Source organism: Cercospora kikuchii (assembly GCF_019650295.1).
Source record: "Cercospora kikuchii DNA, contig_00006, whole genome shotgun sequence".
Taxonomy (NCBI): Eukaryota; Fungi; Ascomycota; class Dothideomycetes; order Mycosphaerellales; family Mycosphaerellaceae; genus Cercospora; species Cercospora kikuchii.
This window is the reverse complement of record NW_025408587.1, coordinates 2,895,504-2,915,786: the sequence shown is the minus strand read 5'-3', so window position 1 is coordinate 2,915,786 and position 20,283 is coordinate 2,895,504. Positions and strand designations below refer to the sequence as shown.

The window sequence follows — 20,283 nt, the reverse complement described above, 5'->3', positions numbered from 1 at the left end:
GATTTCTTGACGAAATGTCGGATCCATACATTTGTACAGCTAGTGTGTCTGGATATTGACAAGAGCTAACGATCAGAACGCCTCGTTGAACCAAAACAAAACTCAATAAAGAAGATTCGTAGAGAGAAACAGAAAGAAAGCCATTGTTTTCGCAACAGCAGCTGAACAGCACGTCGGCTCTACTTCTTTCGAGCCATGGCCCAAGGGTGATAGTGTCCCGATGCAATGGCAATAATTGAACCGAGTCCCGTGAGCATACCGTCGTGTGAACGGTGTGATCAGCTAGGACCCGACCGGAATAAAACAAATACGGGAAAGATGAGGGCTCCACCCAGTCAAGCGACTGGACCCCACCTTCTGAAGTCATGCTAGCCTCCATGTCTGTGGTTGTATTCCTTGGCAGAACGACCCTCTTGTGCACCATACTCGTACACAGAATTCCAATCTTTGCAGACATGAGTTGTGCCCCACCCTTCCGTACCTGTGCGGTTCGGATGTAGGTGACCTTCGAGAGCAGTGTCGCCATGGCACATCACCACTTGACGGAGATATTCCACGCAGTGGAATACATGTTTGCGCTGCTGGATCAATGGCCCTTCGAAGAACAGACTCGATAATGCAGAGCGTATCGCATTCTACGCTATGGTGAATGCAATGATAATGTCAGCTCTGCCTGATAAAGTCTCCGAGCTTGGCTGTTCCACTTACGAGGCAGTGAATCTGGTGAAAAACCGAGATGACGTGGAAAGGTGGGTGAGATTTGCTTAGCACCAGACCTGGTGGCAGTATGCGGCCTCCAATGTCATTCACGTGAATGAAACCCCCTCCCGCTAACCAGGTCTATTAGTATCGTTCAACCTGCTTGCTTGGTCGAGTCTTGATTACCAGGAATCAGATCTTCCCAATTCTTGTCCACATCTGCTCGCAGCGACACGGATGGCTTCTCTGTGCTATCAAGAGCCAGACTTGCATTGCTTTTGAAGTTCACCGCTGTCAGAGGGACTAAGAGGCAATCGATTATCAGCTCATCGCCTTCGTAGGATCGGCAGAATTTTGTAACTTGCAACTTGGGATCAGGCCGTTGATCTCTTCTGCGAGGCCCGCAGCAGTGAGTGCAGTCTTGTCGTCCTCTATCTTTGCAGTATCTCGCATCAAAGCTATCGTGAGTGCCGCGCAGCAAACAAAAAGAATGACAGAAAGTACTGCGAAGAGGGTTGTCAATCGACGTAGTTGTTTCAAGCTTCGGTTATCTTCAATGTTATAGGCCAAATCCTGCGTCGTTTGCTTCGTGCTTTCGGCAAGATCTGCCCATGACGCCGGCGAGCTCTCCTCTTGAGGTACACTGGTATACTTCTTGAACATAGTAGGTAAGCAGGGCAGGTAGAATTGGATTGGTCCCAGTGATTCGATGCGAGGCTTTAGCAGATGGAATGCTCGGTTCGGTAGGGCGGTCATATGCATGTGAGATTGACGGCAAATGATCCAACGCAGTAAATACCGAAGACCCGATGATAGATCGGTAATAGAGTACGAAGGGGTTGCGCAGTCAACGGCAGAGCAGATTAGAATACACCTATGCCCGATCGGGGGACACTTCCATGCAGGCCCGGACTCCAGCCGATCCAATTACATCCAGGGACGCGCAGACTGTATGGGTGGAAGCGATTTGGGCCCGGCGACTGTCTTGCCTGATCCTGCGATGGAGGCTGAATGGGCATCTATTGTATCTTGCGTGGGTAATTCATAACACCGGACATACTCCAATCACAGACAACACGTGGTCTACTTTGACGATCAAACTGCAGACATTACTTCGCGAACTCGATTCATTGCATGTCTATCCACGTTAACCTGCGTCTGAGATAACGGAAACAGATTCCAACTCTGCTAAACAATGTATCAACGACTTCGCTGAAATTTGATGTTGAATCAACGAGCTATTCCCCAACGGCTCCTCCATCGAACACGCGATCATCTATCAGTAGGTACCCTACGGGCTGCTCTAGCAACAGTAGCAGTACGAGTTTCTTCCAAGTTGGATGCAGCACGGTAGGTCGCCGTCGTTCGATGCATCGCCGTCACTGCATCGCTACGTTCCGATGTTATTTTAAGCTCTTCATAGCAGATTGTTGCGAACTCACCTTCTTGAGGTTGGCCATTGGACCAGTCTCCACAGATCTGTACTTGAGAAATGTTCCCATCATCTCGACACCATCGTCACGGGTCATGAGCTTCGAGCCAAGATTTTCGATCTCGGCCTTCTCCCCGTGGGGCGTTGCGAGGCAAATTGCCGCCTGCATCAGAGTGTCAGTGATCACATAGAACATGTTCCGGACTGCAGGAAATACGCTGCCGTTGGAGATAAGGCATGTACTCACAAGTGCGAGGAGCTTGAAAATGACTGACTGCATTGTGCGAGTATAATTCGACGGGACTTCTGAGAGTAGTATTGTGTCGAATTGGGTAGTGGGTATGAATGGCCGAGTTACCGCGTGAGTGGGAGAGTCTTTATATGTTGCAACTTTCCTGTGTCCATTGCTACATCTAGCTCGATCTGATTGCAGGATACGTGTGTCTGTCGTTAGCGATAGCTATCTCGGATCGGGGTCAAGCAAGGAGCTGAAGCGGGAGAATCAAAAGCGGGAAGGTTTCCAGAAAATCGGGGACGGAAGAAATGGTGCTCTGTCAAATATGGCAATTCATCGACTGCCGCGATGCACTAATTTCGGTGAATCGCGAAAATCGCGAGGCACGGGCTGCTAAGTCACAACCAAACAACAGCACGAATCGGTCACTGAAGAATGCGGACTCTTCATCTTCTATCCGTTGGTATGTATGCTGCCTGTCACTGACAAGTCATAGCGCCTTCGAACTCCGCCATGTCCCTATCGTGTCGAGAATATGGCCCACTTTCGCAGACAGACGAATCTGCAATCGTGGACATGAAAGAGTTCCAAGACGACGACAATGAGTCGACTTACAACTGTCCGGACTGCCAACGACAAGCATGTCAAAGAAGGAGTGGCGGGCTAACAACCGCCAAAATCTTGGGTGGAGCGCTCCTGCTGGCGTCAGTATTTCTTCTTGGCTGTGCGACGACAACCACCATGTACGTAAGGCATGGACTCGATGCAGACGTGTACGATACCGACTTTGTGCCAGCGAGAAAGGCGATTGAGATGGAGGAACGTCAATTTACTGGAGCACCATTATGGGACAGTGAAGGGTTGCCGTACTTCTCAGAAGAGGATCAGAAGATTCCGTACCTGGGAACGTCTCCAGTTGCTATTCCAGCTTGGGAAGAGCTGATCAAAGGTGGGTGCATCCTTCAAAGGATCTTAAATAAGGTTGATCCTGACTTCGTCACCAAAGACAGGTACTTTCTAGTCACAGAAGAAGAAGCACGACAGGCCTGGGGACCGGACTACAAGAAATACTACAGATATCCGGACATTCCCGGGCATCCTGGGGGCTATGTTGGAGGCCTGGATGTCCTCCATTCTCTACACTGCGTGAATGAGCTGCGCAAACAACTATTTCACAAAGACCGTTGCGATCAAAGCCAGACTGAGCACCAAAAAGCGGTGGATGAGTATCACATTGGTATGTGCGAATCAGGAGTGCATGAAACTTATGACCGGGCTGACAATCGTCAATTAGTTCACTGTCTGGAAATGATGCGCCAGAATATTGAATGTAAATCAGATCTTTCACTGGTCCCAGCAATATGGTGGCCCAGCCTCAAAAATGGCACTGGTTCGTCGTTCATCTTCCCGGAGCAAACACACACATGCCGCAACTTCAAGAAGGTCCGTGAATGGGCATCTGAAAGATATGCTCGTACGAAGAGGATGGGTGAAAGCAAGCAATTGCCACCTGACAGCGTGTGAATGGGTGTGTACGATATGAAGACAATGACTGGATCGGGCAGAATGTGCTTGTCGCTTTGTGTGCAAACCTGAGACTCGATGGCAATCTTGTGTGATGTGCGCACGCCGATGCATGACGACAGTAGATGTCATGGCCAAGTTGTAGCTGAAGACGTCTGCATCATACAGATCTTTTGCTCTGACCTTCCAACGTCCACTGCCCACTGAAGAGAGATTTTCCAACGCTTTGAGCAGCTTCCGCAAGTCTATTGCATTCTTCCTCCACGGATCTATGTTGGTATTGGAGTGTCATCAGACGAAGATCTTCCCAAGATGGCCCGGAATCAGTCGAAGAGCCCGAGGACCTCTCGGACAGAGAATCGCGTTGTCCCTCCAAACGTTCGAGGAGTGGCTGCACCAGATTCTTTGTGCCGATTAACACTAGATATGCGCCGAGTAAACGTTGTGCCTTTGGATCAAGGGGACGACTGCCTGGGGGGAACCGTGCTCGCTTGTTCGACAATCGCTGTTCTGCAGCTGGATCCTGTTGTATGTAGTAGCTGCTGGAACAATCCGACTGCAACATTGAATCATACGAAGCCAGTGCTTGTTTGATGATCAGATATGAAAAATCCCAGAAGTCACTTCGTAATGAGCCAGGAAGATCCAGAAAAGCCTCGATTTGCCGCAGAGCTTCTTGGATATGTGCTATCCGGCCATCATTATCCAGTGACTGTGAGTGAACTCCTTTGTCGTCGACATTCGTAGAGTTGCAGCAAGAGAGCTTCGTGAGCCACCCAGAGAGAAGGCTAAGCGCCAAAGTCTCGCGTCCTTCTTTTCGCAAAGGAGCGCGCACCATAGCGTGATTGGAATTGCTTTTGCTTTTCTCTGGTTCCTCTGTCGATCTTGCCAAATCATCGCATAGACGCAGCGAAGGAAGTCTGGATCGAGAGCCGGGAAACGCATTATATCCAAGGCCGTGGGTTCCCGAAGCAGACTTCGATGCCTGTTCGGCGGTCTTGGGACGAATTTCCGCTAGGGCCTCTGAGGCATCGAACTCCAGGCAGTCGTGCTGATTCGTCAAGTGTTCATTAAACGTGAAGTCCCAGTCCCCATCATTCTGTAGTAGTGCCGACGGGATCCAATGTTGATCAAGCGGCTGTGTATCGCTGTTCTCGATCTCCGGGTGAGCACTATCGACTGCGTCGGAATGAACACCATCTTTGTCGGATATGTCGTCCTCAGTCTCCCTGCATAGGGTTGTTTGATCATTTTTCCCAGAACGAGTCCGTGGGCCGCGTCGCTTGCTGGGCATATAGGTGCAGGAAAGTCCTTTTGCAGTACACCTCTTGCACGTAGGACGTTCTGCCCCACAGCGAATCTTTTGCCCGCTACAGGCATTGCAAGATCGGCGTACGGTGGTTCGCCCGCTGACCACTCGAAACTTATGAGGTAGGGTAGCGTCGCCGTCGAGCTGAAAAACATATCTGGTCTCTGGTGACTCATTGATCCAAATTGTGTCTTCCATGTTGATCACTGACAAGATCGGGGATCTGCGTCAAAGGTTGACTCTAGCAGCATGATACGCAGGGAGTCCTGCTGGAAAGGTTCTTAAATACTCTACCTACTACAACTTAGCTCTATGCAGCTGCTGGGCTGAAGAACACCATCTCAAACTCGCACGATGTTCCCAATGTAGTGGCGTAAATTCGGCAGGCAGCCCTGCTTAGTGAATAACGCCAGCAAGCTGCTCAGCAGTTGCACTCGGCTTGAGCATTGCAGTCCAACACACGCATTCGAGAGACGGTCAGCGTGGAGGATGAGCGCGTCTGTCCATTTCCCTATACTAGTAAAGCTCGGTCGGTCTAGCAGCGTCGTCGTCTGCGAGAATGAGACCCGCAGAAACTCCCCACCGACCGCCTCGTATCGTAACGGGCATCGCAACACTAGGCGAAGAGCCAAGCTGACTTTGAACTTATCGCACACGAGAAGGACTTGCAAGTCGCGCCGCTATCACGCAATGCGGATGTAGGCAGCTGTCCGGCTGGTTCACCGGCAATAACATTTTCTCGGGCCTTGAGAGGCGCCTCTGTTCAGCCGTTAGTCTTAGCTGCCAGTCTCCGTAGTGTGATTTCCATCACTCTCCTTAGGCATCGCGGTGCTTGTTGTCGCTTCGCGTCGGAGCATGCGCTGGATGTAGTCTGGGCCCGTTTCTGCCCGAGTATGCTATTCCCCTTCGAGATTTTGCAAAAGCCGTAAGCGATCGTGAAGAAGCCGCTGTCCGCCGATGCTTGAAACAACAAGCTTTACTTGGCTCTACTACCCTGTTGATACACAGCCCCCCTGTCGCATTTCTACTCCATGTCCACCGATGGAGAAATACGAGACAGAAGATCAAACACTAATTTCTAAACTGATATCACGAATCTATTGCCGGCGTTTGCCGGCATTTCTCGGAAAGGGCTGTTGCTGTTCTACTATATCCCATTGCCGAGTACTACGCCTTGCTGCTATAGCAGGAGAGATTTTGAAAGAGAAGAATTGAGCCCTGTGTATCGGATGTCGAATTGGTATAGCGCGGAATTGAAGATCCTGGAAGAGGAGATATGTTATCCAACCGCAAAGAAACATAAGTTCTCACAGCGCAAGCATTGCAAGTGACTGTCGCTGTGCTAGTTGAATTTGTTTTGTGCCTTGAGATGCCTGAGATCGCGGCTGATAGTCTTAAGTCAGCCAGCTGCTGCCCATCTTTCTTTTATGCGTAAAGCGTCGATTCGGTTTCATCGCTTTCTATATCTCCCTTAGTGCATCCCAGACGGAACATCTACAATGCACACAGATAGCGTATGTCGCGATCTTTTAGCGGCATCAACAAGCTCTTGATGTACATGAGAACCAGATCCGACGACAAAGGCACGCCACGTCCCGCCGAGCTTGTTAACAGTGCTATTGTCCCGAAAATAAGCAAGCTGATGTTGCACTTCATCATTCCGTAACTCCAAGGTCCCAGAATTCAGTCTCATAATGGCTTTGCACTGAAGTGGCGTGGCGATTTTGCAGTCGCTGTGCACCTGGATATCTGTCTGCAGCGCTGGAGCTGTTTTGGATGTCATCAAAGTCTTGTTCTTCACGCTGTCGTTGCCAGTATACGTAAGGCACTGCGTGGATGCTACTGCAAAACATGAAGTATTGATGGTATCGCGCATCATCTTGTGCCATGAAGGAGGTGAGGCAGACATTTTCAGACCTTTTGGCAGGCCGATTGCATACGGCCAGTAGATCACTAGATGATCATCATGGTCCAGACCGGTATCGCCTAGGTAGTCGAGGTGCGTTACTAGAGTGGCATTGTCGCGTGTGGATGGCGATTCAGCAAGTATGGGTTCAAGCTCAGGAAAGGCCAAGCCCAGCGCATCGTGCAGAGTGATTCGTCGAGCATTGTACGTATGAAGGCTCACCTCGAGCCCGATTCTCACATCTAGGATCTGTGCTAGCCTCGATGTAGACTTGCTGCAGAAGTCGAGCAATCGCTCTTTCTGCGTTCTGCCTTTATCAAGCTTGTATGTCTTCGAGAAGCCAGGATTAACCCATTTCCCGAAAGACATGCTCAAAGACAATCCGTCTGGGAGATAGCGGCGAGGAAATACTCCGAGCTCAACAATCTGACTGGCGTGATCTTGCGCAAATGATACCACGTCCAGCTTAGCACTTTCATCAACGCTGAAACGAGCGGAGGCTTTAGTAGCTGGGTCTTGACCAGGTGTCACCCTAGGGCCATCCACGACAGCTTCAGTCATAGTGGTTGGTGAGCCAATAAGGAGCTTTGACTTTGTATCAAAAGGTATCAGTGCTTCAGGCAGCGGCTCGCCTTCGTCTGGAACGAGCCATCTGTAGTATCCATCACGAAGTCGAACATCCAGTTTGCGGGGTCTTCCAGTGGCGGCGAAGTGGATAGCAACCTCCCCATCACGCATCTGTTCTACATCCTGCGTTCGGTATAGGAAACCTCCTTCGACGTTGAGTGCTAGCAGTGCATTAACATCGTGATTGGCCGGCAGAGCATACACTGGTCCCCAAAGTGCAGAGAACTGGTCTGTTCCCATCACCAGTCTCAGTGCCCGGCCCGGAGCTTGATGTGCACCGAAAATCCAGATACGTCCTTGCAGAAAATCATCCAAGCAAGCTGTTCGTCGACATCGGAAAGAATATTGTTGCTCCATGAATTCCGGATCTTTCTGCACAAGCTCGTTGAACGAAACCGAAATGATCCCAGCGTCGCCGTAATCTTCCAGTGCATGCGCACCAGCGAAGGAAGCAGTCGATAAGGTCAGAAAAGCCGTGAACAAACAGAGATAGGACCATGTCCACCGCTTGTTCCCTCCAGGTGGGCACAAATGTTGAAGCAAGTCTGGCTGCGATTTCAACATGCGCGCAACTTCATCTGGAACATCTTCCTCACGTCCCCTTCGCGCTGTGAGGATCGTGCCGATGTCTGGACGATGTGTTTCCAACAACACCAAAAGTGCTGTAATCTCGTCTTTGCTGAACTCAATCACTTCCGCAACGTCCTTCCTGGTTGGAGACTCAATCATAGCATTGATGGTTCCATTACACAAACCTTTGCTCTTCATGACTTCGATAGCTATCAGCACTCTCTGCAATGCTTGGCGAATCACAGGCATAGACTCAGTGTAATGCACGTGAGCCACTCCATTATCGATGTAGAAGAGATTTTCCAGCTCCAGTTGCTTGTGGACCTCTTGTGTAGTGCTCTCTAGTGTCGCACGATGAGCTGCTGGGTCCAGTATAGCATCGAGATCATCAAGATCCGACACAGTGTCGAAGTCCGAGTCCGAGCCGCTGTCTCCTGGACCACCATGGTCAACAGTAAACAACGAGCTATCTTCCGAAGAGTGTCCAGCGAACGACCAAGTTGGCTCTTCTCGCTTTACTGGAGGATGAGCGGACGCATCAGGATGCATCCAGCTGCGTCCGATCTTGGATATCGAGTAGTCTTTGAACCATTCCAATCCTTTCCTCGGCGATACGATATCCTGAATGCGATCATACAGATCCCTATACTTCTCATCTGGGAGTGGCTCGCGTATTGGGCGGTCTTTCAGGACTCCTTGCAGCGTATCAAGGCCGTTGATCAGAGCGCTCGAGTCCAATCCACAAGAGGGCAAGACGTTGTTTGCGCCATCGCCTGTCCAGTTCGCAAAAGCAGAGATAGGTTGTTGAATAGAGACCATTTCAGCTGTGCAGACTGGAGGAACTGTCTTTCAGTTACGGCTTCGCGGAGCGAGGACCAAGCGGCAACTTGAGATATGCTGTAATATTCTGTTGTGAAGGAGTTGCTCGTCGCAGCTTCGTTCAGCTGAGCTGCAATGCACTGCACCTTGAGGATTGAAAAGGCCCGCTTCAGCTGCTGTGACCAGCATCCAGGAGCCTCATTGGTCTGATGATCCTAAGCGTCTCGGCCATGCTGCAGGTGCATGCAGCTCAATGCAGCACTGGGCGCCTGATCTGCATTCACATTTGCGTTTTTGAGGTCTCCAAATGCTCAGACCCGATGAACTGCTGTCGCTATGCATTATTCATGCTGAACAAGTCTGAAACCTTCTTTGTGATCGTCATTTTAATAATACTTCCAGGCACAGGAGGTTGCTAGAAGCCGACTGCAGAGCGTGAACAACGTCAGCTAACAGTCTTACGAACATAGTACTATGCGGAGTGGTGGCAGAGTAGAAGTCGTGATAAGATGTGTACCCAAGAAGAAATCCGCCTCAGTGCGAAAGATACATGCGGCTTCGAGCCTTCTGTGCACGTAACATTACGCATCACCGCAAACGTGAACATCAGCCGACTGGGCGCAGCCGTATTCTTTGAGATTCGTAGCCACGCCGGCTTTGTTGGATGGAGTAGAAGGGCGAGAAGATCGACGAAGGAACGTCGGAAAACAGGTTTCTACCTGATCACGTGAGAGCGGGTGCCTGAGGCTGCAGAGAGGCCGCACTTGGAGTTGGGCTTCAACTTACACAGCCTCACATGGTTACATATATGGCGCCCACATTGCTTCAGGTCTGGGCTGTGTCTCGTCGAAAATTATGTGTATTTCAGACGACTCTCGCACCATTTTTTCTGGCATTACCGCCGTGTTGGTCTGAACCAAAGCCAGAACAAGAGCATGAGCCATAAAAGGAGAAGAGATCGCAGTAGGGTCAACAGATGCAGACCAACAGCGCTCACGAGGCGGTAGCATGAGTTACCTAGGCTTCGTTATGTCATCGCGGAGATACGTGCTGCACTCTGCGTACCACAGACAGACTAGTCAGCACCAAGCCAATACCTAGGAATTCACGGTTTGCTCTCTGGAAGTCTGAGAAATGGCTACACACACACCTAAAGGAGACCTTGCTCTTGTGCCTTTCAAGTACGAGAAGCTCAACAGTGACTGCATACGACTTTTGCAGATTCTGCCTGGCGACAGAAAGGAGGGCATCCGTTTGTCCATATCAAACAACGTGCCATACATTGCCAAGCCTATACATTATCACGCGCTTTCCTATTGCTGGGGGAAGGCCAACCGCAGAGTACCCATCGACCTCGATGGATGTTCTTTCTTTGTCACACGGAATCTCCGCCGGGCACTGAGGATCATCAGAGAGCGACGTCCCCCGCTTGATCAAGTGCAATACATCTGGATCGATGCAATATGTATCAACCAGCAAGATGTTGAGGAGAAGAACCGACAAGTCGCTCAGATGTGGCGCATCTATCGTGGTGCAAGCACTGTGCTTTCATGGCTTGGCCGAGCGGTCGACGGTGATATTGTACTCTTCGAGCAGCTGCGATCGATTCAACAGGCCATTGACGATGGCACGGTTCGCAAGCACGAAGGACGCACCTGGGTCATGGTCAAAGCAGATGGCAGCACAACCGAACCGAAATCTGACGCAACACTTATTGCTCTTTGGCGTTGTCTGCTGCCCGCTGACGAAAAAGAGCGCGAGCTGAGTGCTTCCAGAATGCACAACTTTCTGTCACGAAAATACTTTACCAGAGTCTGGATGATACCAGAGGTCGTTCAGGCTGTGCAATTGCAATTCCTTGTGGGGAAGTTATCATGCTCCTGGGACGCTCTTGATATATTCCTTACTATCATTCCAGGGACCGTCCAACGCCACAATGTCTCTCGAATATCCACAATGGCCATCAGAGCCCGGGTGGAGAATCTCGGCGGCTCCGCGAATATTAAGGGTCCACTGGAGCAGGTTCTGACCTGCTTGAATAACTTGGGTCATCTTCAGTGCGGAGATATCAGAGATCGTATCTTCGCGATGCTCGGGCTGCCTTTTATTCGAGAACACGATCCCCACATGACCTTGCAAGCCGACTATGTCATCGATGCTGATCAATTATTCATCGTATCTTTGAGCTGGATTGATGCAGTTTTTGCAAATGGTCAAGCGCCGGAGAAAGTTCAGCACTTCGCTGGCATAATCATGTCGGCTCTAGCACGCAGTTTGGAGATCGCATTTGTTGCTCCACATCACTTCGCTAAATGGGTCAGAGGACATGCTTCTTGGCATTGCTCTGATCTGCCACAGAGAATCTCCGTCCCATCTGGGAAGAGCATCGATTGTACTGGACCGATCATGCAGCACTTGCTGAACCAGGTCGATCCGCGCAGCCAAGAAAACGAGGGATTGTGGAATGGGGTCTACTCTAGCTACGCCAAACCTCCTTGGGCTATGTTTGCTGGCGAAGACAGGATACTTGGAGCGTCGGAACTCATGGCAATTGGTTGGTTGCTCTGCAGATCCACTATGCTATGACTAGAAACACTGACATTGACTCAGGCTTTGACGAAGAGCCACTCCAGAAATTGAGCCCAGCCAAGAGAAGGCAGACAAAGCTGGAACGTATCTTTGACCTTAAGAAGCAGTCCATGCACCAAGGCTTCAAGCAGAAAAGCGTGCAGTATGATGCGAAACGTCGGGGTGGCCATTTCCTACCGTCCGAATTGAAGTACCTTGAAGAACTAAACTCCCGGCAGTCAGTGACGGCGAAAGGTATCGAAGCACTGAGTGCAAGCATCGCGAAAGACGAAGAGGAGATGAGGCAGAACAATGAACTGGACGACTTATCGTCGGAGGCGAAGTGGACGAAATATTTGTCCGATAATCTCTTAAAGTAAGCGAACGATTCGCGAGAGAGCCACCTGGATTTGGTTAAAGCTCTCGGTCATGATAAACACACGTCTGACCTTTTTAAAACGGCTTCTGTACCAATGCTACCAATCATTAGGTCGTTCACTCTAGCCCTACATCTTTATGAACGCATTCCGTCACGTGGACGATACGATTCAGCGAGTGAATATCGGCTTGATATTGATCGAGATTGCCAGAACGTCGGGCAGGCGGTCGTACCGTCCATCGCACGAGACGTTGTCAGTACAACTGTCGGAGTGGTACTCCTCCCTTGCCTCGTCATTGGACAGAGACGTCCACCCCAGTCCGAAGACGTTTCATGCAATGCCTTCCAATCGATCTCTCTCTGCGTGGGTACCTTCTTTCAATACCCTTTACTGCCCCCGCGCTGCTCCACTCTTCAGAGTTTGATGTAGTTTCCAAACTCGACCTGCATCCAACACTCCCTGTAAAGATGAGCAGGAAAGATAGTGCACAGCGGAAGGTATTACATTAATTACGCGACGTAATGAGAACGCCCATTGCTCATTCGTGCTTAACAAGCTTGATACTCCCATCCAGACCAGGCTTCAAGCTCGCTCTCATCTCCTTAGCACGGCGCTCCATATCTTCCAACTTCAATGCATCAAGCTCGTCATCCCTCCAACCTTGCAAACCATGGAACAAACTAGCCAGCAGAGATGACTTCCAGACAGTGCGTTGCTTCTCGTACGACACAACGATCGATATCGATAGCAAAGCGGTTGAAAACAAGACAACTGCGCAAGGCAGCACCATCCACGGCCAGTGAACGACAATGCGAATTTCTGTCCATTGCATTGTTCCTTCTTGTAAAGTGCCGTTTGGGGTATGGCGAATGGAGCTCGTCATGCTCTCTGCGACCCTTTCCATGAGTTCAGCACATTTTCCAGTCTCGTGTGCCTCGCGCAGAGCAAGTTTGAGGGTGTCCTCGCCCACTTTGAAATGATAGTCCAAGCCGCCTTGGAACATGAATTTGAGTGCGTCTTGTATATCTTGATTGTTGACAGCATTGACCAAGAATGCATTAGGTCCTTGCTGGAACATGGCTCCCAGCTCACGAGCCTGCTCGTCTTCCTGCATTGCATTCAAGTCCGTCTTCGGGCATGCATACTGAGGAATCTCGTGCTGCCGGAACGCCGGTCTGAGGTCGCGTGACTCCACTATCTTGTCCTCCCCCTTGGTTAAATTCCAGGTTGTCATCTGAAATCCATCGTTTCTGTCAAAGAGCCCATCGCAAGTCTCGAGTTCGACGAAATCGAGAGGCTCAGACCCTGATGGGAGGTCATTCACCATTCCATTCTGGATAAGCGGGCCTCCGTAAGTCTTCACACACCATTTGAGTGTGCACTCCAGCATCTCTTTCACATGGATCTCGGCTGGTTGGCAGATTTTTTTCTGCTCAGTCCCATTACTTCCACGGAAAAGAGCGGTGGCGACGATGGCTATAGTGCCATCTTTTGACAAGACAGACTGCCTGTGCGAGATATTTGGGTCGTGCGTCATGACGCTTGTATTCCAGCGTGCGGTGGTTGCGCTCCATCCAGCATCGGGACACGTTTCCACGGTCTCGATGGCATTGCCGCGTGGAGACCTGGTCAGACATGTCCGATTTTTAACTCGCAGTGTGTCTATCCAATCTCTCCACTCATATGTGCAATTCTTCTTGACCATTGAAGTCACGTCCACGCAGGACGAACATACTCCTAGGGACTCCAGAGGCGTCCAGGTGCAATTCCCAGAGAGACAGTCGATAGGAGCTTTGTACATGTTTCCAAAAATGCCCTTATAAATTGCGCCAGCGACAACCAAGTCGGGCGCCCCGCTTGATATGGTGTCAGATACGTAAGCATTCTCAATGAAGGAGGCGTTCAGTACTCACGACGACTGATAGCAGAGGTCATCGCGCCGTTGGGCAGAACTCTGCCACCAGTGGTAGCAGAAAGCCCCGTGTCATACACTCGAGCGGTGCTGAAAGATCCTTTCACAGATGTGTCATTGAATGTGACAGTATCATAGGACATGACCTGCTGCACAAACGGCTCCATAGCGAGTGAGAGCAACGTCAGTATCGCTCCGCCAGATGCCAGCAAAGCTGTCCAGTTGATGTGCACGAGTAACATCGTGGACCCGAGAGGCCCTCTGCTGGCGTCATCAAATATCTCTATATCTCGAAGGCGATGGGGTCGTTGCTCGAAATAGACCTTGGAAGCCAATCAGCAGAATATTCAACGTGATTGGCAGTACGGCAAAAGGTACTCACCCATTTCAGCTGGCCAATACACTGACCAACAACCATGAGCATCGCTGATTTGGAGACAGTGGACAGCACGGCAACGATTGTGTTCGGTCGCAGCGCCGCGTTCCAATCTGAAAGGGGCTTGTCATTACATGCGAATAAGATTCCGAATATGGCAAGTAATGCTGCGACACTTGTCGTGATACCGAGCACTTCAAACCACCACAATCGCATAGAGGACTGTAGTGTTTGACTGCGGGGAGCATGCCACTTCCGTCGCACGTCTTTTTCGAGGCTGGATGCTTCGGAAATCTGATTCTGCTGGCTACTAGGCCTCGCTGGAAGCAGCTGCTGATCTGGGCCATCGCCTTGACTTTGATTGTCGCCTGGCATGTTGGAAAGTGCTGAGCTGAGGACTGTGAGGGTTTAGCGAGCTGGAGAAAGACTGGCTTATACTTATGCTGCGATCCAGCTGATTTTGGCAGCATGGGTGTGGTGACACGAGGGCGCGGGCTGAACAGGGTGTAGAAATCCATGGCGCAGCCTTTCCCCATCATACTGCATCGACAGCACTATATGTCTTCATTTCCTGACAGAAGATGCTCCATGCATCGCACTCGTTGCTCGCGCCTTCTATCCACGCCAAATTCGCCTCCGAGCAGCTTCTATGGCGAACCACGAGCGAGTTGGCAAGTACATCGGTCGAAGCGTTGGCGTCGCGGTTGTACGTCCTGCACGGCTATGCTACGGTGGCTTGCAGGAACTGTGGCCGTGGCGATAAGAATACGCCGTGCTGCGGCTTGGGCACGACGTGCCCTCTATGCGCCTTGATGCTGGCAAACTCTGGCAAAAGGCCATTAGCAACTAGATACTTCTGTCGTGTCGTCCACATTGTTCATCGTCATGTCGCTCTACATGGGACGAAGGGATAAGCAAGCTACATTTATCGTAGACATCGCGCTTCGACTTCCGGCCTGCCAGTGCCAAGACGAGGTAGCTCAAGCCGCCTTGATCGCATGAAGCGGGCGACCTGTTGTGTAATCCAGGCAGCTCCAGGCTCAGTCAGAAGAGGTGTATTGAGCTCCAGCACAGCCGATGTGCTGTTTTGCAAAGGACCGCAAGCAAACACGGTCTACAAGCAGCCAGTGGCTTTTCGGGCATCTGCTCGTGCTTGTGGGCTTCGCCTCTGCCCATTCCACTGCAGCTCGATACGCGTCGTCCGTATCAGGTCGGCTGTTATGACTTTTGACGCGCTCGGTGAAGTGCCATCTTGCAGCACCGATGAGCATGTGGTGGCAAGAGATGTGGTTCTGGCATGCAAGAGATCGAGAAGAGGACGTGTCGAACTGTCATCTATAACCTTGCTGGCCGAGCATTTGCCGTTTGCTGAGGACGCGACGACACGTGATACTGCCTTGGCGCGTTTGGCTTATTCATCCTGGTCCAGTTGCGCAATGGAACTTCCGTTGCCGTTTCACACTTCACATCTCACAACCGTCACAACTGCCGCAACCAAAGTTTTGCCTGCACGACCTCTTGCTATGCTCTCAACATTCGCACTCGCAGTCCACTCTGTTATCTCCTCTACTTCAAATAAGAGCACATCAGAGGAGCTGACGTGTCAAGCGCTCGCCAGCAAGCCGTCGCTCAGTCCGAAAAGTCAAACAGCTTCAACGCAAGCCACAAAAGCGCCATCGAGCACCGCTTACCGCATCAGCTCCACGCCTATGCCTTACACGTTCGTTGCACGTGGCAAGGCTGACGCGATTGTCGACGATTAGCAGACCATGCTCCAGCCTTGCTATACACCTCGAGACGGCACGTGTGCCAACTTTGTCACGATTCACAGCTCGCATGATGAGTTGGCCTTGCAGAAATGCCTGATTGACCTCCATCGAGACACAGCAGCTTCTGAAACCACGATTCTCGTTGACGGTACTACAGCACGAGAGCCGTGCAACGAAGCTCTCGAGTGGACGTCAAGCCTTTCTCCCACGTGCAAATGGCGGACTACTATGGCATAAGCTTCGGCTTGTATGCAAGCCACATAATGCTCAGCCTGGTGGTGCACAATCTCGTTACGGTAGCACCGCGCAATACACCGTTCGCAAATGCAGCCACGATCATAGATCTCGGCGACGTCCTGAGCCCCAAGATGACCTTCTCCTCCACTCTGCAACTCGATGGCTTCCATATCGCTGCGTGACTGGCAGAGCTGCCAGGCCTGCTTCCACATGGCTTGTGCAGCCCTACGAGATACCGACTTTTCAGCTGCACAACGGCAGACACTAAACACTGCTTGCTTCCCCGATAGTCCGACTGGTCTCGATGCACGCAATGCTGTCGTGCGCCCCGATACAGACATCTGGTCGCAGCCGTGCAGCTCCCTTTTTCTGCCTAATCGCCTCACGACGCAGAATATATGTAAGGACATCCCGGACGACATCTACCTTTCCCCATCACTTCTGCTTCAAGCCCTCACTTGCACTTTCCGCTTGAGCTTTGCCTTCACATCGCACTTTCCCTGACGTTACACAAAGTGACGCAGGCGCCTCGTGACGCGTCTTCTAGCAAACAAACGACATGTCAACCACGCAGCAGGGAAAACATGTCTCCCTCTCGAGCACATCTTCTGTGTCCAGTCTCGACGAGAAGCGCGCGACGACAATCACGACTTCCACGATGGCAGCTGGTCCGGACGCGGTCGCCGATCCCGAGAGTCAGCTCGAGGTCGAGCCTGCCTGGAAGCCGTCAAAGCAGGTGAAGCTGATCATTCTTGGTCAATGCTTGGTTGTCTTCACCATCTCTCTGGACATGACCATTTTGACCTCATCACTGCCGGTATATGCTTCTTCGACAGACCAAACATGTGGAACCTCAACGCTTACATTGGTGACAGGCAGTCTCACGCGCACTCAACGCAGATGCCACTTCGACATTCTGGATTGCCTCTTCCTACTTGCTCGCAAATGCAGTCGTTCAGCCGATCATGGCGGCGCTCGCCGACATCTTTGGCCGCCGCGGGACCATCTTCACCGCTGTCGCTCTTTTCACAATTGGTTCCATCATCTGCTGTGCCACAAACAACGTCGCTGGTATGCTCGCTGGACGGACAATTCAAGGCATCGGTGGCGGAGGTATTCTGAGTATCAACTTGATCATCATGAGCGATCTGATCCCTCTTCGGGCACGTGCGAAGTACATCAGCTTGCAGCAATTCGTTGTTTCGATCGGGTTCAATATCGCACCAGTTATCGGCGGTGCACTCGTGAACGCGACAACATGGCGATGGTGAGCGTTGCATATCAGGTCCTCTTCTTGCCAAGGCTAACGCATTGCAGGCTCTTCTATATCAACCTGCCCTTCTGCGCCATCGCACTGGCCATTGTTCCGTTCGTGCTTCGCTACCAGAGACCAGAGAGTACCATTCAAGACAAGCTCAGCTCTGTAGACTGGATCGGCTCAGGCGCCTTCATCACCGGCATGACCGCCTTCCTCGTCGGCGTCACCTGGGGAGGAAGCCAGTACCCCTGGTCAAGCGCCGCCACTCTCGTGCCCTTGATCCTCGGCCTTGCTATCGTCTTCATGACTGGACTATACGAACGCTTCCTGGCAAAGGTTAGCTTCCTCCGACTATCACTGTTCCACTCCTGGTCAGCCGTCAGCATCTACTTCTGCAGCGTGCTTCAAGCCATGTGCCTTTTTACCGAAGTCTACTTCCTCTGCCTCTGGCTCATGAGCGTGAAAATGTACAGTCCGATGGACGCAGGTGCCTACATCCTCGCCTTTGGCTTGGTCTGCGTACCAGTCAGCGGAATCGTCGGACCTGTCATCGTTCGAGTAGGAAGTTATCGCTGGGCAATCTGGGCAGGCTGGATCCTCAACACAATGGCAATCGGCCTTCTCACACTCCTCGACGCCGATATCCCGACTTACGCCTGGGTTCTACTGTTCATCACCGCCGGCCTCGGACAAGGAATTCTCTTCATCGCACACAGCGTCGCTTCGCAAGCCGCTTGTCAACAAAAGGACGCCGGACACGCCATGGCAATGTACAGCTTCATGCGATCTCTAGGTCTCTGCTTCGGCGTCGCGCTCGGCGGTACAATCTTTCAGAATTTCCTGCAGCATCGCCTGGCAGAGCTCGGTCTGCCAGTTGAAATCGCCAAGAACTCCGAAGGTTTTGCTCATCTCTTGCACTCGATGGCAGACAGCGAGCAGAAGAGAACCATCCTCGGTGCCTATGCGTGGGCTTTCCAGAAGTTGTTCGCTACAATGTGCGGTATAAGTGGTGTTGGACTTATCGTGGCTGTCGTACTCATCAAAGGCCACTCTTTGAACCAAAAATTGGAAAGCGAGCATGTCTTGAAGCGGGAGAACACGCGGAGGAAGAGTATTGAGAGTTTTGTGGCGCCGGTATAGAATACCTGTTGTTTGCACTTTACTTTCTGTGGGACTTAGCGAAGGAGTTGGAGGGAGCGTTGAGCGTTTGCAAAATTTGGCTTTGGTTGACTTCTTCTGCGCACTATACAGCTATATCGAACAGTAGCACCACCACACTCAAGACAAAAGCAATCCACCACGCCTCAGGAAATGTTGACTTCTCAGCACCACCCGTCTTCGTCCCCTCATCTCCATCTCCACTCTGACTCCCTCCCTGCTCCGTCAAAAACACCGTCTCCCCATTCCCAACGCCCGGATCCGGCGGCACAACCTGATCCTCAACCTTACAAACCTCCCTCTCCCCTTCCCTCGCCGCCTCACACCTCCCCCTCCACCCCTCACCCTCCGAACCCGAAACATTAAAATACCCCTTCACATACCCCACCCTCAAAACCGCATCCCTCTCAGGAGGCCCCCCACTCCACCCCTCATTCCCATTACTCCAATGCGAAACATGCAAAGCCCCAGGTTGTCCTTTCGGAACGTTTCCTTCCATCCTGTGAAGCAAAACGCTATTCGCGAAAAAGTCCACATGAGAAGGAAACCAATCGAATCGGAATTCATTGTATCCTATCGTAGGATCAAAGGAGAGAGATTTGAGGATAAAGTCGGGGCCGGAGGCGTAGCCTTTTCTCGCAGAATCTGGAGATTGGATGACGAGGTTGATGGAGCTGTTGTTGTTGGATGTTGTGGGGACGGTCTGGCGAGAAAGAAATTCCATGTCGATTTCCGTCGAATCATTGAAGTAGAAGAAAAAAGCTCCACAAGTTCCGTTGATATTCGTAGCTTTGAGTGCGATGCGAAAAGAACCGTAGAGGATGTCTGTTCGGGAGGAGACGATTTCGGACATGGGGATCATTGATCCACCACCACCTCCTTCGTCCTCGTCCTCGTCGTCGTCCTCGTCAGACGAAGAAGAGATAAGCGTACTTCTCGTCCACGACCCCAACCCCGGATCCTCTCCATCAATCCCCTCCCCATCCCAAACATCCCTCCCCCCTCTCATAGGATTCGCCACAACATTCTCCACCCGACTCGCTTTCCCAAAAGGTCCATTCGCATTCCCAGGCGTGACATTATACGCCTGAGGAATCCACGCAGAATTCGTATCTCGAGCGAGGTCTCCCACGTGAAAGAAATCAGTTTCGAGGGCGTCGGTGAAGAAGGCGCCGTTGGGGGTTGTGTAGCCGCAGGGGCAATTTGTTGCTGTTGTTGTTCTTGAGAGGAGGAGGACGAGAAGAAGTGGGAAGAAGAGGAGTAACAGTGTTTGCGCGGGAGAGCGCATGGCTGTGGTGTGGTGTGAGGTCGCGGAGGACGCCGGTTGACGAGAAAGGTCCCGTTGTGTGGCGATGGATTGAATTGGTGATCGCGGAAAGAGACAGATTCGTTTGTGCTTGTGCTTGTGTCGCGCTGACCCAACTGAGGCTCACTTCGGGTGAATGAGATTGAGAAGCAACGACTGCCACTCGAGCAATCACATGCGCTGACTCGAAGTAAGCAC

At 51.4% G+C, this 20,283-nt stretch overlaps 7 protein-coding genes across 7 annotated transcripts; 3 read left to right on the top strand and 4 right to left on the bottom strand.

The window, feature by feature from the left end:
- Positions 1-2,102: 2,102 nt before the first annotated feature.
- CKM354_001006000 (uncharacterized protein) lies at positions 2,103-2,411 on the bottom strand (the record flags this gene model as incomplete). Its single annotated transcript, XM_044805510.1, has 2 exons — positions 2,103-2,294; positions 2,379-2,411. The coding sequence occupies 2 exons, from the start codon at positions 2,409-2,411 to the stop codon at positions 2,103-2,105; spliced, it is 225 nt and encodes a 74-aa protein (XP_044661445.1).
- Positions 2,412-3,107: 696 nt separating this feature from the next.
- Positions 3,108-3,890, top strand: CKM354_001005900 (uncharacterized protein; the record flags this gene model as incomplete). Its single annotated transcript, XM_044805509.1, has 3 exons — positions 3,108-3,315; positions 3,373-3,603; positions 3,661-3,890. 3 exons carry the CDS (start codon positions 3,108-3,110, stop codon positions 3,888-3,890), a joined length of 669 nt encoding a protein of 222 aa, XP_044661444.1.
- Positions 3,891-6,670: 2,780 nt separating this feature from the next.
- Positions 6,671-9,121, bottom strand: CKM354_001005800 (uncharacterized protein; the record flags this gene model as incomplete). Its single annotated transcript, XM_044805508.1, has 1 exon — positions 6,671-9,121. The coding sequence occupies one exon, from the start codon at positions 9,119-9,121 to the stop codon at positions 6,671-6,673; it is 2,451 nt and encodes an 816-aa protein (XP_044661443.1).
- A 1,134-nt stretch (positions 9,122-10,255) lies between these two features.
- CKM354_001005700 (uncharacterized protein) lies at positions 10,256-12,069 on the top strand (the record flags this gene model as incomplete). Its single annotated transcript, XM_044805507.1, has 2 exons — positions 10,256-11,675; positions 11,732-12,069. The coding sequence occupies 2 exons, from the start codon at positions 10,256-10,258 to the stop codon at positions 12,067-12,069; spliced, it is 1,758 nt and encodes a 585-aa protein (XP_044661442.1).
- A 538-nt stretch (positions 12,070-12,607) lies between these two features.
- Positions 12,608-14,732, bottom strand: CKM354_001005600 (uncharacterized protein; the record flags this gene model as incomplete). The annotated part of the gene is made up of 3 exons (XM_044805506.1): positions 12,608-13,925; positions 13,979-14,304; positions 14,364-14,732. 3 exons carry the CDS (start codon positions 14,730-14,732, stop codon positions 12,608-12,610), a joined length of 2,013 nt encoding a protein of 670 aa, XP_044661441.1.
- A 2,190-nt stretch (positions 14,733-16,922) lies between these two features.
- Positions 16,923-18,761, top strand: CKM354_001005500 (uncharacterized protein; the record flags this gene model as incomplete). The annotated part of the gene is made up of 3 exons (XM_044805505.1): positions 16,923-17,180; positions 17,239-17,630; positions 17,681-18,761. 3 exons carry the CDS (start codon positions 16,923-16,925, stop codon positions 18,759-18,761), a joined length of 1,731 nt encoding a protein of 576 aa, XP_044661440.1.
- A 103-nt stretch (positions 18,762-18,864) lies between these two features.
- CKM354_001005400 (uncharacterized protein) lies at positions 18,865-20,067 on the bottom strand (the record flags this gene model as incomplete). Its single annotated transcript, XM_044805504.1, has 1 exon — positions 18,865-20,067. The coding sequence occupies one exon, from the start codon at positions 20,065-20,067 to the stop codon at positions 18,865-18,867; it is 1,203 nt and encodes a 400-aa protein (XP_044661439.1).
- Between the last annotated feature and the right edge of the window lie 216 nt (positions 20,068-20,283).